This window comes from Nesoenas mayeri (assembly GCF_963082525.1).
Source record: "Nesoenas mayeri genome assembly, chromosome: 2".
Classification (NCBI taxonomy): Eukaryota; Metazoa; Chordata; class Aves; order Columbiformes; family Columbidae; genus Nesoenas; species Nesoenas mayeri.
The window spans coordinates 126,354,077-126,371,004 of record NC_137543.1 but is presented as its reverse complement, the minus strand read 5'-3'; the positions used below and the strand labels follow the sequence as shown (position 1 = coordinate 126,371,004).

Here is a 16,928-nt window from a genome sequence, read left to right as displayed (position 1 = left end):
TTCTCTGTATGACACTTGGGTAGCTGGTAGACCTTGACAGAGCACAGCATATTCCCCATTTCCATAATGACTGTAGAGACTGTAGCAGAGACTGCAGTGTTTGCCCTTGGAGGATCTCAGACTTCCTAATCACAGGTCACCTGAGGAAGACAAACAGCATGGGCAGGTGTCCAAAGTGGGGCAGAAAAGGAAGTGCTTTGCCTTGCATTGATTAAAGGATAAGTGCTTGGCAGTTTTCATTTGTTACGAGCTGAATCCTTCTGGCAGCCCCAGTTTCCCACACTGCTCTTACCAAGAGCTGGGTGAAAGTCCAAGCTCTGTGCAGGCTCTACTATTGGCTTTCATGTCCTTTGTTAATTTACTGCAGGTAAAGTAGCATCTGGCAAAGCACAGATACTAGAGGTGAATGTCTAACTTTCTTTCTCCAGTTGATTGTTAATCCTGAAGCAATGATGGTTATGCTATCCTCGTCTTGCTTCCTAAGCAGCCTATATAGTAGACAAAGTAAAACAAGAATGTACTATCAGATCCATCTTGGTAAATTACTCCTGAAGGGATAGTGCTGCAAAGCTGCTATTTCATAAACACTTCATTAAAGCCTAATGTGACTAATGCATTTGTTATTCATGTGTATTTAAATTTATTCGTTGAGCTGTTTGTAAATCTGTTTTGAGGCAACTAGAGTCAACAGTTTTCACATTGCTCTCTCATTCTCCCCTCATTACCTTGGTGCAGTTCGTTTCTTCTTCACTCCCACACCTTTACTTTGAAAAACTCATCTTCAATTTTTAGCTGAGAAGGCAAGCCACAAAATCACAAGGAAACCTGTAAACCTTTTTAGAAAAAAAGTATTTTTTATGACAAAGAAAATGTGTTCTAGTTAACAAACATTCCTAAAAATATCCCCCTAATCAATATTGCACAAGCATTTTCAGTGAAATCTCTTAACCACTTTCATTAAGTGATATGAAATGTAAAATAAGGAAATTCAGGAAAACTGAACGCAACAGTGATTATGGTGCTAAAACATGGACTTGAGTTTAACAACAGTCTAATCAGATATTAACGTTTTGTTTACTGTCTAAAAAAAAAATCTATTCAAATGCAAAAGTCAGCAGTAGCTATGAGCTCATGCTCAGCCTTTCCCCTCTCCCCAGTCTTGTATCTTGAGATCTATTTTGAATGCTGATTCAGGTCAGCGCAGATTCACTGGGCTGTTGGGCATTTGCAGGCTGCAGGGCAGCTCCTGGTCCACACGCTGCTCTGCAGAGGACCTTTGCTAATGGGGTTCTTCACGCTCAGGTTACCAAGATCCTGGTACCACATGTCCCCACAGGAGCAGGGCTCTGGGGCGCATCGGTGACCCACGGCCACCGCCCATGGTGAGAGGCCACATGCCCCTTGCCAGGAGGTGGGTCACTGCACATTTAAAAGAAAGAAAAAAACCCAACACTTTCCTGGATTTGAAAGAGAGAAGAACACCAATCCTTCCTCCCACTCCCAAAAGGTGCAAAGGTCTTTCTGAATTCAAGTCCCAAGAACAACTCTGTGAAGACTGTCAGCAAGAAGCTGATTACAAGCAAAACAGAAACGTTTCCCCCCAGATGTCACCTAACTGGAGGACACACGGATGCATGAAAATTAAAATACATCAGCCTGTATGAGGCTCAGTGCTTGTTCATGCTGAAAGCCTTTGCAAACTTGCTACTACCAGCACAGCAGCCCTGAAATAGTGATCCATAATGCTGAGGCTGGGGAGCAGAGAACGAGAAGGAGCCCTGGCGGGGAGCGTGCTGTGCACCATGGATCACCCAAAATCAATGCAGCAGCTGCAAAGTGGCCAAGGGCCAGGTCTGTGCTGTCCATGTGCTGCTAGTGGTCTCGGTGAGGCCACATGCTGGCAGGTGTCCTGTCCTCTCCCTCTCGTCACAGAGACACCCAGTGGCTTGTGATTCCTCTGCTAGACTTTCCCTGAACTGAGGCAATGGCTTCCAAGAAGTGGCTGCTGCCACCGTCCTCGCTGGGTTTGCTACGTGACTGAACACCATTAGCAGCTGTGGCGGGAGCCGATGGGGAGGATCTGTGGTAAACTGCTCACAGCAGAGGTGTAAAAACACAGATTTTACACACAACCGTCTGAACCTCAAAGTTGAAAGTGTGGGCCGTGCCCAGTGTTTTTGAAGACCAAGGGGTGCTTGGGGGCTGTGTCTGCAGGGAGCATTTCCAGCAGCCCTGGATGGGACAAGGACCCACATCTTTTCTTATGGGTGTTCTAAATCAGGAAGACACACCTGCCATCAGCAGAGATGAACAAGTGCTAGCACAGAGATATTTCAATTGAGCAGGAGGGGAGAGAAGGCTCTCCCCAGCATCCAAGTTACCTAAGTCACCAGTGCAGCAATATAGCTGGTATGCAAAATGCTCTTAATGAACTTAATCTCTGTCAATTTTTTTAAAGATCGCAAATTTTAACAGATCCTTTTATCAAAAAGTCAATTAAAAAATTCTCCTCAGTGACTGCTGTGAGGAATTGTTTCTTGAGGGTGTTTGCATTACCTTGACTTGCTGGCTTGCACTGCCACCCTAAGCCTGGCAATGAACCATTGATGCACATGGTTATCCAGGCCAGCAGGCACCGGGTGCAAGAGAAATGTACCTTGATCTCAATAAGCTTTTGTGATGGCTAGGGTCAGAAGTGTGATGGTTTGGACCCAGGACAGATCTGATCCAAACAGGCTGGGTCTGTGTTGAGCACTCAGGTCTGTGCTGCAGGCTCTGACAATGAGGATTTACCTCCCCAACAGTGGCTCTGCATGTGTCATAAGGTTTGAGAGTGCTCAGCACAATGCTAAAAACCTTGGTTAAACTAATGTTCTTTCATCCAAAATACGGTGAATGCCAATCACACAGCTAATGGTTTTGATATTAGTGCAGCATGCTCTACAATACAGACAGACGACTGAGCACATATAAAGGACAGCGAACAGACACTTGTTTGCATCAGTGTATGAACCATCTCTGACCATACTGCTCACTGGCTCTCCTACAGGACTGAGGCTTTTCAGGACAGAAACCTTCCAGATCCAGCAGCCAGCACCCTAAAACACCCATCCTGGCTGTGAGGGTGTAAGCTGCAAGTCCTACCCTAAATTTTACGTCTCAATATTAAACGACACCCTCCTGGTGTAGATTTTAAGGTCCCCTTCATTCAAAAACCAGTGATTTGAAAAAGGAATTTTAAAATGTCATGAAATGAAAGACGTTGATGAATTTGAAATATTTTGTATGTATTTAATTTTTTTTTTTTTTACTTCCTGTAAAAGATTATGTAAAATTTCAAAATGAAATTATTTTGAACCAGAAGGTCACTTTTACTTAAAGAATATCAAAATAGTATATTTGGAACTTTAAAGTTTCTTTCTGAAGGAAGGAGGTGGTATTTCACAGTTTGTCGAACTCACCTTTTTCCTACCTGATGTTTCCATTTGGTCTCATCAGCGTTATGCAGTAGAAATTGGAGTTTGTATTTTTTATCACCAGCCCCCAGCATCTGTATATATCTTGATCATTTCAGCATCCACAAAGCCAGACCCTTAACAGCCCGTGACTCTTGTTATGCTTGTGGGTTTGTAAGGTCAGAGAACCAATCCATTTCATTTTCTGGCAAGGTGTGACTTGCTGTTTTGTGTCGGGCTGCGATTTGTGTCGTACCTTCACATCCCTTGCTGTGGCTTTCCCCAAATGATTTGCAACTGGACCGCTCATAAATCCTGACCTGGGGAAGGTGGCAGCAAGGGGGGTCAGATGGTTCTGCGGGATGTGCACATGCTGGGGTACAGACAGAGGATGACAAGGAGGGAAAACAAACTGTTGCTGTACTTTAGAAAAGCACCACAAAAAAGTACTTACAGAAAGCCAAAGATTTCACAATACAACAGGAATTTTTACAAGCAAAAGCATGTAGTGATTTTATTTAAAAAAAAAGTTATGCAGAAGCCATATTCATCATAACATTCTCTGGTAAGGCCAGATGTACCTTGATAAGCACTGGCAGAAAACGGTTCTCTGCTCACAGAGTTGGGGAGTTGTAGACATTGTGCCTCTCTCCAATGTGTTTTCATAGACACTGTTTTCCTACTCCATGCAATCTACCAGACATACTCATCCCATCATGTAAAAAACCCCAACACTTAGTTTACAAGAACTTTAAAGCTGCTATTTCTCTTTTATTTCATTTACTTCAAAACAACAGATATATTGGAGATAGAGAAGTTGTAACAGTCTCTCTGTGGTCTTACATCCATAACAATATTTCTTTAAAAAAATCCACATGCAGCAAAAATGCCAAAATGGGAGAAAGAAGATTTTTTTTCTTTCTTCTTTATAAGATGCTGTACAATGTAAAATTTGCATCCTGTAGGAAGAAAACACTGAGGAAAGCACATTGCAGTGACTGCAATGCCAGCGCAGTTAATGATGCTTGACAATTGCAAGCATTTTTATTGACGCTGAAGGTTAAAGGTCCACAGAGGCAGCAAACACTAATCTCCATCTTTTGATGCTCCACCTTTCTAGCAGCACTGCAGCCTCTGGCCCTTGCACAAGGATGAGCCCTCGGGGGGTCCCGTGTTTCCTCCAAGTGCAGCTATGGGCCACCTTGCCCCATACGCAGGGGCACCTTGCCCTGAATACAGCCATGGTCCCTCCTGAGGAACATGGGCAAGTTCTGGTACCACACGACATCGGCCTCCTTGGCCAGAGGCTGTTCTCCCTCTTCGCGGTCTCACCAGAGGGGACAGTGAAATGTTATATTTTTTAAAATAAAATGGCACAGCTCTGTTAAGTATATTATTTGCCCAGTTGTGGTCCAGTGTGTTTACCAAAATGTGGTGTTTTTTTTAGAAACTGAAAATATACACTATTCCCATTTATAGTTTTGTAAAGCTGATGCTTAACTCAATTTCCACTTACTCAGTATGGGAAAAGTTTTGGAAAAATCAAAGTTTTGTTTCAGCATTTTAAAGACAAAATCATATGATAACTCTACCTCATAACCAGTTTAAATACACATAGGGCGTTCTACAAGTAAAAGAACCTAAAATCCCCAGCAAAGATACTTTACCAGGAGAGGTAGGAGGGAGGAAGGAAAAAAGCAAACCATTGTCGAGCTAAGCCAATACTTTTCTTCCAGTTTTTCCCTGATTGTAAGAATTACAAAGAAAGTGTGGATAGAGAAAATATTAGGCAATAAAACTTACAATAAAGCTTACCACAGGGAAGTTATGAGGGCTGAATATGGATACCACCTGCTGTATAAGTATTGTGAGATTTTTCGTAAGATTTCAGATTTTACATGAGAACAAGGAGCACACTGGCTGGGCTGGTGGCCAGGCTGCAGGCAGAGGGTACTGGAGTCCCCCGATGATGAACAGCTAACTTTGATCACAGCGACTGAGAATTCATTTATTCAAGAAGATTAAACAGCTGAAGTCTTTATGGGTTAGTTATGGCTGGTATCACAAAACTGCCAGATGGGCTTGACTGTGGGAAATGAGAACAAAAGGGGTTTGGAACGAGGGTTTGCTGGGGAGATCACCCATCACAGCTTCTTCACAACTTAGTAAACGTGCAATTCATTGCTCATATACTGGAATTAATTGTCTCCAGATTTTGAAAGTTATTGGTCTGAAGCATCATTCCAAAATACAAGAAGTTCATTGTGGTCCTAAACTCCAGCTTTTAGATGCCTTTTGAACTTGTGCTGTGGTATCACCTGGAGGCCAGAGTTTCATCGCTCCACGTGCAATGCACGAGTGATGCTGAAAGACTTGCAAACCTTAAAATCGAAGATCAGAAAGGAAAGACACTTGTGGATAAAGCACAGGTAGGGTCTGTGGGGCAGTAGTAAGTAAGGAAGCCAAAAACTGGAAAAAGTAACATTCAGAGTGCTCACAATGAAACCTGCTCTGAGAGAGTGGAACCCCTGGGTTGCTGGTGGAGTGGGTATTACAGTGACTGTGGGTACAAATACTGCAGCAATACAGATAGCAGCGTCAGGGGTAAATGCAAAGGCGTGTGGTGGAACAAGCAATAAATAAGGAAACAGATTTTAATAAGAAAATGTAACACTTTTCTAAGCTGGCTGAAACTTAATTGAGACCTCATAATCCTTGCAAGCCTAAATAAGCTTTCTGTGTATTTATTTATTTATGAAACATTTTGATGTATTTCAATCATTGGCTCTTTAAAAATATTTTTAAGAACAGACTCGCATGCACATTTTCTGCCATGTGTTCTGGGCTGTTGCAAGTCTCCCTGCTTATAGATGAAAATGTTGTTCATTCCTGAGTATTGCACAGAGGTATGTAATATGCAGAAAGCTATATGCCACCTCTGAAAATTTGCCTTTTAATATCTGTTTGACTGATATTTTGTCTTATTTTGAAGGGGAATTTAATGCTGATCTCAAAATGCTGCTATATTCCCCATCCCCCGAATTCAATTAACATAGCAGGTGGAAAATCAAGATACCATAACAGCTACTTCTATTCTTCTACCCCAAAACCATGTAGCAATTTTTACTCCAAGAGGTCTCAAATACTGACATGATGATTTAGAGCATCACTGAATGCTTCTTTGTCCCTGTTAAAAATTCAGATAACACCTAACCTTGCCACAGTCCCTGAAGCTCACAGAGAAAGGCAAAGCTGCAGAAACTTTCCCAGCTCAAAGCTCTGTGACTGTACATGATGACTTCAGCAGCAGAGGTCCCGTCAGGTCTCTGGAAATGCTTACAGGGTTTTTCATGTTGTCACCATGGAAGAGAGCGAAAGTGTTAAATCAGTGGGATTTGAAAGATCAAATTCTTACCATTCATAGAAAGTGGAACCACAGCAGCTTCCCTCTGCAGCTGCTGTGTTTTAATGCTTCCTGTATCTCAGCGTCAGCAACGATTTTGCAAGTTAAGAACAAAGATAGGTTTGCACAAACTTACCTAGAATAGTCAAAGGAGGTACACAAGTACTACATAAACCATATTTTAGAAAATATTTCCTATACTTTACATATGTCTGGAGATAAACATTACTTTTTGTCTTCTGCAACACTGTTGTCCTGTTTCCGGTGTGGTTTTGTTTTTTAACTTATTATTTAAGCTACTGCTCTTCAATTGAACTTATTTCAGCAGTGTGGGGCTGAACTCCTCTGATACAGTAGTGCTGCTATCAGCAGTTATTATTATTGGATTACGGCTACCTTACTGTTTGAAACAGCAAAACCTGGTGAAATAGTTAGTACATTATTACTATTATACTAATTTTGACCGCATCTGTGATTATGGCAAACTATGTTAGAAGCTCTGTACAAACTCAGAGAGAAAGATGGTTCCTGCCCTAAAGAATCTGTAGTTTAAGAGTCTCATGCTGCATCCCTTCCGGCTCATCGACTGTTTCTAGGGTTAAGCACTTAGTCTCTTGTAGGATCCTCCCCCGTATCTAAAACCTCCCTCACCATTTTAGCGATTAAATATATTGCGAGCAGCAGGCAAACAGGTTGCCTATGAGCACAGTTCAAGTTGCTGTTTCTCTGATGACCTTCTTTCATGCTCTTTCATCTCTAAATTTAGCTAGCTACTGAAGTGGGAGTCTAGCAGATTCGGTAACACGGAAAAACTAATACAGAGACTGCATACAATCACTCTTTAAAAGAACAGCACAGATTATGAGACAGTGTAGTTACTATTCCGTAGCCAAATGAAGTTTATTTTATGAAATTGCACCTTTTCATATCTAATAAACCATTACAGACATTCACTCAAGACCAGCACATGCAGCACAAAAATCAAAAGTATTATTTAAGGGCTGACACCCAGAACTTGGAAATCTGTTCACGACGTTAGGATTGCTGTGTCCGTATTTGAACAGATGACATTGTAACTGTCAGGCACAAATTCACCTTAAATCTGAAATTTAATCTTCTAAATAGATGCCTCAGTGCCATCTAATGAGAACATACTGGAGAATCACAGGAAACGTTTAAGAATGTTAAATAAAGCACTGAGATTCAGAAAAGTACTGTACAGATCCTGTGACTGAGACACAATGATGTAACTATACCAAGTTTCACGAAATTGCAGAGAAGTCATACATACCACGTTAAATTCTGGTTTGTTATTTTCAGACACCATAAATATGGTAAAATAGGAAATGTTCTATGTTGTTTGGGTGAGATAAATGACAACCAGTTTTATTCCCTGGATCATATATACAAAATATGATTAAAATATTAATAATATTTGTGCTTATGTAATGATATAGTTTTAAAGTTTTTAATCATCCTTGTTCTCAGAAATCATAATTCCAGCATTCTAGTCAAAACATTTTCCTTCCTTTTTGAGAAAACAGCACAAGCACAGCCCAGAAAATTTGTTAATTCCTTCTTTAATAAAGCGGGCTAGATGTTCTTCCAGAGTAAAGATACAAAGTTCCACGACTAAATGAATACCCAGTCAAAATATGATACTGCCTTTCTGCAGTAAATACAACTGACATGACATGCAAGAGACTTTAAACAGTCACAAATTACAGACGTGAGATACAGTACAACAGCCTCAGATAGATATCTTAATCTCATATTAGTTTTCATCAGTAATTTGCAATATGTATAAATTTTCTACCTGATTATTTTTATCCATGAATATTACAAGCAGGTCATCTTTGGAGAAAAAGAGTAATCTTGTATTTTAAATGACAATTTCTTTCTGGGTATATTTTTAACATAATGTAAGACAAGGTGATGACTTGACATTTTGTCTAACTTAAAAGTTTCTGACTTAATGAATATACAAAATTTTAACTATCTCTGCACTACGATCAAGTATCAGAGACAACATATTTGAGATGTGGAAGCACATGGTATAACCAAACCAGATTCATTTACTGGGATTTGCTCTGATCTTATTTGTATAATCATCTCTCTGCTTCTGAAGATTTTTATCATATCGCACAGCGTGATAGCCATTCGGCTCATCGGTATTCACTGATTAGTGGAAACTTGTTAGAAACTCCCAAAATCTTTATATACTTCTAGCGCTGTTTTAAAATATGCAATATTAAAGATACAACTAAGTTACAAAAATAAAAGAACTGTACAAATCACACTCTTCCATCGGCCATGAGACTGTTCAAGAAAATAGCAACGTGATCCCTGAAACAAACAACCAGAACAGAAATCAAAAGACTGATGCTTAAAAAAATAATTAAAAAAAAAGAAGTAAAAACATATTCCCCTGCCAAAGTTCTGGAATCTTTGAAGGCTTATGTATCACAGAATATAAAACTTTGCCCCAGAATATTTCTTTCCTCTTTCCATAGGTACTTCTTGAACAGACTCCCCTTTGTTGGTGGTGTGGCACAAGCCTGGCTGAATGGGTTAAGGCTAGAAAAGCTTGCAAGACCTAAATAAATCAACAGCCACCTAATCCCCTGGCATTCAAGCAAACTCAGGGAAATAAAATAAACCTGAAGGCAGGCATGCATGCTGAATTCAAAAGTGATTTTCTACGAAGCTTAAAATGAAACCAAAATAAACACCTCTCTGAAATGTTATGCATCTAAGATCTTTCATCTAAACAGTCACCTGACTGTTCATACTGCTCTGTCACAGAGACGTACGATGCTATGCCTGCTCACAACATTCTAGCATTTTATCATTTTACAAGGCACAAATAATCTCAGAAGAACGACACGGTGGCTTTTGAGTGTGTAAGGATACGGCAGCTACCATGTAATTACATGACAATTATCTCTTCATTACAGTCACTGACACAGACCTTGTAAAATCTAAGACCAGCAAACTACATGTCATCTCATCTTTGGAATACGGTACTTAACTGCATTTACAATTACAGACTAAGAAGCAAATAACTACCACTTCTTAACTCCATACAAACAAGCTTTGCCATGCAATTATGAAGTTGTTGCATGGTGTAATGTGTATGTATCTTAAAAGTAAATAATGTAATTGTTTTTGCTGTTGTTATAAATAGAGTAACTTTCTAACATTCCTTCCTCAAGCAAGCTCCGTGTAGGTCCTGCAAGAGCAGGTGTTCACTCACCACCAGTTTCTTTTCATCAATTACTGCAGAGTTTAAAGGGATCAGCAAGTACAAACCCCTTCCCTTATTTACTCGAAAAACTGTTATTAGATGTACTATGTACTTGATGGGAAAGAAATACACTTTTCCACTGAAGAACAAGTTGTAGAGTTAATTAGAAACTTTCCGTTGGTTAATGCTGCTGCACCATTACGCTTTTCTTGACTAGAAATCGTATAGGTATATATGTAAACACAGTCTATAGAAGATAATAGTAACGAGACATAAAGTGCTTTTAATTATGAACATTTCATTTCACTTTGCACCCTTCCCTGGAAAGTTATCATGCTCAAGCTAGTTTTAGTTCAATTGGCTCAGGTCTACACTACAAAATACCGTAATTTCCCTTGCACCTACTGTTTTAACCATGGTAGTCTCAGTAAAATAAAAAATAATTCATGCCGGGGGAGTAAAAGTAGATGGATATAAAGAGGGGGAGAGGTAAACTGGGAACTCTCAGGGGCAAAAAAAAAGAAGGCAAAGGGAAATAAGGCTCTGTTGTGTAGGTCCCTGTTCTCAAGGAATTTGTCACACATTTCCTGGTAAGACAGCACTGAGGAACAACTGCACAAACTTCTGCCTGGAACACACCTCAGGCTACTGCCGGATGAAAATGAAGAAACTGGGATTCCTCAACTGAGAACAAGCTTACTGCCAGGATGATGCTTTTAATCTTTCTCATATACATTCCCTACTTCTCTCATCACAGTCTCTGAAGAAACGGTACCCTTCCCTACTCAGAAAACCCAGATGAGTGTATTTTGTAAAAGGATGATATTAAATCTAGCTTGTCTTTGCTGTTTCAGGTCTGATGCCAAGTATCTACATATTTCCTAATCCATTATGGTACGTAGCATGTACTATTCTATGTTTAGGGAAAGCAACAGTTCTATAGTAACAAAGCTCCTAAGTAAGATAACTCTACAACTAAGAATAACTGTATACTAGAACCGGCTTTTACTGGGTCTTCTTTTAAGGCAGTTATTAAAAGGTGTATATTGTTTTTGAAAGGTTGCAATTTATGGGTTTTGGTTTATATGGGTTTATATATATATATATAAAAATTTTGGCAGCTGAAATGGGTTACCTTTATCTATTTTCTGTCCTTCAAATCCAAAGAACTATCCAGCCCATGGAATCATAGGAATTTGAACTGAGTTGCAACCTCCTAAACTTTCCCAACCTGTTTCTTTAGATGTCCAGGGGGCTGACAATAGCAAAGTCAGAATCTTTGCTGTTATTACTACTGTCGTCGTCAGGGCTGGAGCTCAGGTTGCTGGAGGAGGCTGAAATGGAGCCCATCAGTGGGTCAGAGAATATCAAAGAAGAACGAGACGGAGCTTCTGGCTTCACCACTGACTCCTTGTGTGCCTGATGGGACTGAGCTGGCTCCGTGACAGACCTTCTGCTTCCTTCCTCTTCTTTGGAAACCATAATATAGTCATCAGCACTCTTGCTCTCACTAGCGCTCGAATCAGTCGTAGTCTGTCAGAGAACAGCACAGAAGGGACTTAAAGTTAGTACCAGTTTTACCACTTAATGAGGTTTACGATGCACGTCAGTGACATGGAAAAAGGGATAAAGGAATAATCGTTATTCAAAAGTAGTAGTGCCCAAATCAAGAAGTAAAAAATAAAGTGAGTATTAAATCTGGATGAAAGAATTTATTTGTTATTTACAAAAGCATAAAAGCTAACACTTTAAAACCACATTATTGGGTATAGCAGTCTTATATGTTTTATTGTCACAGGGCATGTGATGTAGTGATCACAGCTGCTAGGCACCTAACACATACATTACAGTCATGAAGACTTTCAGCAATTACATTCTCGCTGCTGTTAGTTTTCTGTAGTAATTCATGAAGTAGTACTGAGGAATTTTTTTTGCCAGTTTGCACATACAATGGCATTTTGGACTTGTCAGAATGGTTAGATGATAGAAAATTTCCTAGTAAAACCCCAACCTGCGGAATCTGAGCTGTACATAGACCTGGTTTAGTGCTCACCAGTTCAGGTTTGGCAGATCAGGGCTTCCAGGGCTTCCAGGCTCAGTGTCATTTTTCCCTCTTCTGTCTCATTAGACCTCGGGAAATGTGTGCACATGAGCACTCTGGTAGTGGATAAAGACTACACATCAGTGCACCAGAAAACCTATGAACTGGCCATCTTACACTCCAACTAGCCATATTCTGGAGAAATCCTGCTTTTCAGCAGCCAGAGCTACATGCAATTAGAAGGGAAGACTGCCATATACAGCAGAGCAGGATTTCTCACTTGTTGAACAACCAGCAGCTTGGATGCAACCCAAACAGACACCGCTTTGTTTTCTTTTGCAATAGATGCATTTGACGCCTATCTAGCACTGTGTTCTTCTAACAAGAATACAACTGCTTTCTTAGCTGCTCTCACACAATTTTTTTCAGTGTAATAATGCAATCTAGCAAGAAGCCTATGGGGACAAGCATCCTGAAGTTGTGTGATATTGAATACAATATATTTGATTACACTACTGCAAGACTGAGAAAAAGAAGTAAAGAGGCAGCTGTGGAAACGTGTATGTCGACCTGTGTGTCAACTACAAGCCCTTTAGCTGTGTCTCCTTCAATAAACAAAAAAATGCAAATTCACTTTGGGGTAAAAGGGAGATTGTAGGTATCAGGAAAAAAAAATCAAACAAGCAGTAACAAAAAAGAATAACAGGAAGAATCTGAATGAGATAAAGTTAGATGCTCAGTACAGTATGTAAAATTGGAGTATGGAGGTCATCACAAGTATCAACAAACCACAACTTGGAGCCATGGCCTCCAGCAAAACTTATTTTGCCGAATTTATTATTACAGCTGCAAACAATTTTCCATTGCTCTGGTTACTGATTATAGAGCAGAACTCTCTTGAAAGGGAACTTTGGAGTAGCTCAGGGAGCAAAACCCACCAGAGATTAAGAGTGATTGTAATATGAAACGAGGGACCTGGAAGTCTTTGGTTGTTATTTACATAGTCATTCCAAGTTGTTAAAAGCCAGAAACAAGACAAATATCAGCTGAATGTGAAAATATGCTCAAATACAGAATTGTGACTTGTTCCCTTCCAGAATTTATATGAACAAGGAGTTAAATGTCTCCCTTTGCATTAAATTTTAAGACATCCTGTTTTTATAATCTATACAATTTTTTTTGTGTTATCTAGATAGTGTCTAGCTATAATAATATTGTATTATTATCTAGGTATAATAATACATATATTCTGTTTTGTAATTAACCCATTTTAATACTTTTTAATTCAAATGGAAATAAGATATCTAAGTCCAGCGTATTGGTAACAATTTTTAAAGGTCCCAATGTAAGACAGTTGTCAAACTGATAGAAATTTACATCTGTTATTTTTTGAAAATAATTCATTTTCCTTAGATGACTTAATAGAATTCATACCAAAACAAGCATATTGCTTTCAGAAATACCAACAACCATCTTGTGTTGAGAGCTATTAACATTGATCTCAAGCTTCACGATCTCCATAGAACCAGGGCAGTTCCAATATCAACAACTTCAAGCACTTTCCATGAAGTTAAAAACAAACAGATCTATCCTACAAGGAAGGATACTTCCAGTAATTAAGCACTTCTGAGCTGAGACATCCTTTGTTACTAATTAGCTTTCTGCTTTCATCTGCTCTGGTTGAAATGCTGTCCCCATGAGCTGTCAGTCAATGGGCTGCCATCCCCGGGGGCTGAGGACACGGGTGGCACATCACGGCTGCTCTGCTCCACCAGCCTGTGAGAGCTGCCTGATTTCATAGGCACCCAATGCAGCCACAAGACAGGTCCAGGCGACGCTTTTTTGGGAGCTCTAAATGCCACGTTCAAAATTTCAGCGCTTCGTTTCCATCCCCGCCGTTAGTTACAGCAGAAATATACGTTTCTTTAAACAACCACCGTTGCATAATTCACCTGGCTTCTTTCCACACTGCTATTTAAAAGCTCTCAGGGAATGCAGTACAGTCTCATTTCGCAAAATTATACAGTTTATTATTCCAAGCTATCAAGATCAGGCTATTTCAGTCCTCGCAGCCCTCACATCTGAGATGGCTCCACCTTGCGTGGGGCAACACAGATGTCACCTAGTGACACACTCGCCCAGTGAGATTGGTGGTTTTCTCACTGGCACCCCCAAGGATGCTAACGGGGTTTCTTCCTTTTTGGCAGTGAGCTCCACCAAAGAACCTCTGTCCTAAACACTTTGTGCTGGTGTCACAATTTCCTAAATTCTGCTTCCAAAAATGCATAGTTAAAAAAAGCACCCTGCCCTTTAATAAAGGGAAAGGAAAGAAAACTACGCATTCCGATTTCTTTTAGTGTTGTGCTTTGCAACACCGCTTTCCACTCTGCCCACACTTCTTGGTTCAGTTAAAGAGACCTACAGCTCACTGAAGTATCAAAAATCAGCAAAGTGTAGGTATTGCCTTCAAAATGCTACAAAAGGGCCTCCCATAAATGTTTGCCTATCCTTGGCATACATTGGTATTTTGGTATCGATATTTCCAGAGGTAAAATACCTCCTTCTTTTTTCCTCTGCCTGTTTCTGTTTCAGGAAACTCATGCTGACGTGAACCATGTTTTCTCCCATCTGCTGCCACTACTGAATAAATGAAAAATGACAGAATTATACTTCCAGTAGCTTTGAAAGTTAACAACCTTACACCCGTTGCCATATGGCTTCTCCAAACATTTTTTCCTGATGAATATCAGCTACTAGGACCAGGCTTATTTCAATTGCCTTCATGCTGTGAATGAGTTAAAACTAACTGTAAGGATACAATTCGGGAAAGCTTAGAAGAACAGTAACTCATTTTGCTTCCTTCTTTGAACAGACATAAAGGCAAGATAATGTGTTAATTATCATTCATTATTTAGCAACAGAAGCCTTCTGTTTGTCAACTGCACATTGCTACCAAAGCCAAACATTCCAAAAAATGCTCTATTTCTTTGAGCCTTTATCTTATTTTTTTTTTTTTTTTCATTTTTAATTTTGCAGCTTTCCTTTCCAAAGAAGGGCTTTATCCTTATCCTCATTTTCCAGAAAGGGATTTTGAGGCCAAAAAGAAAGGAAGACCACTTTTAAAAAAGTAAAGATGATAAATAATTCATACTTACATAACAACCAAGCACAAAAGACCAGATTTTAATCTCAATTACACAATAGCTACACCTGTAACTTTTCCATCTGTCCTAGAATATAACCCTATAATTCCACCAGAGAAAGATCTCTATATTGTAAGTACCATAAAACAGAATTACATGCGTTACTGAAGTCACAGAAAATGTAAATAGAGTAAAATTTTATTTATTTAGCAAGAAATGCATTAAATGGTCTATAACTGGTCAGAATTTTTCATCTTCTTGCAGCTCTCAGTAAGTACCCCTGGCTTGACCCAGGGTACCAGTACAGCCCCTTTTCTTCAGCAGAGCCAAAAGCCTGGGCTGTGGCCCAGTTTGGGCCAACAACTGGCCCCACCAGTTAACAGTCAAATGTCACAGCCCACTCAATTCAGCAGTTTTATTTCCTTGTGTTTTATCAAAAGGGCCCAAAGCTCTTTTTGTTTGATTTTAGACTTGGTGGTAAAGATGATGGGCTCGGAGACGGCACAGACTGACAGGACACTAATAGTCCTCCTGGACTGCCACTTCCAACCCTCATCTTTTTCTTTCTGACTACACATTGGGATAAGACCAGACTTCATTACACACTGCCCCACAAGTTTCCATTGGAAAGAAACCTGCAGAGATCAGGCTTTATTTGCTCCACTCTCAAAGGCCCAGCACCTCGGCTCAGTGACACGCGGTTTAGACCAGCATCTGAGTCAGGGCCCCTCCAGCACACACTCATATAGCATGTTGTCGTGTTATGTCGCATTCTACCTTCCCACTTCTAGAATAAATCCAAGTGAAAATAATAAAAAAAAAAGTACTATTTGCATTTTGGCAAGAAAGCAAAAGCTACTTTGTATAAAATGCCAGGAGACAAAGGGAAAAAATAGGAGGTCATTACATGAAAACTTTGTCAGTTTAACCTCTGGCTTTATTATGGCAGAAAGTAGTGATTGTAATGACAACAGCTAAACAAGCAATAAAGGCTTTCTAGCAGAGCTTTCCTCTTTGAATCTGCCATTACTAAGTAAAAGAAAAAATAAATCTTGGCATTGCTTCTAACAGTGAAATACAATTAAAATATGATTTTAACATAAAGTGATCTAACTCAGTAGGATTGTGTGTAATAAATCAAAACAACCCTGTGTCATGATTAGAAAATGTGTAAGTATTTCCTGTAGTTCCTAAGTAAACTTGTCAAAAGTAAACTTATTGCAGACTCAGACTCTGAGGTGATGGTACTGCCACTGATTTACAAGTGTGCAAATTGGTAGTGGGGTGGGAGACTTAAAAGAACTACAACACAGAAATGTGCATATACAAAAGTACTTATTTTTAATATCACATCTGAGTCAGACTGAGTATTAGACAGAAAGGAACCTTTTCAAATGGAAGGAAAATACCTCTTTCTGTGTACGAACTTGTCCTGTGACTGTATGCTTTGCATGTGAAAACATTGTTTACTGATTCAAGGAGAAAGTCAATACAATGGAGTAGGAGGTAAAAGCAACCTCCTCGCTATTTCCTTTTTGGCACTGGCCATGGATACACTGCAATGCAGATTATCAGCTCTTACATAATGGGATTCAGTAGGACAAGGACAATGAGAATAATCATATGAGAACACTTTATA

General features: G+C 39.7%; 1 protein-coding gene across 1 annotated transcript in view; it reads right to left on the bottom strand.

Annotated features, from left to right (window-relative positions):
* Window positions 1–11,344: 11,344 nt before the first annotated feature.
* The window catches only part of TBC1D5 (TBC1 domain family member 5), a gene marked incomplete at its 3' end in the record, with an annotated part of 285,960 nt that continues 280,376 nt past the window's right edge, over window positions 11,345–16,928 (bottom strand). Inside the window, exon 21 of the mRNA XM_080339712.1 lies at window positions 11,345–11,638. Coding sequence (XP_080195838.1) covers window positions 11,345–11,638 — 294 coding nt within the window. The remainder of the gene's footprint in view (window positions 11,639–16,928) is intronic.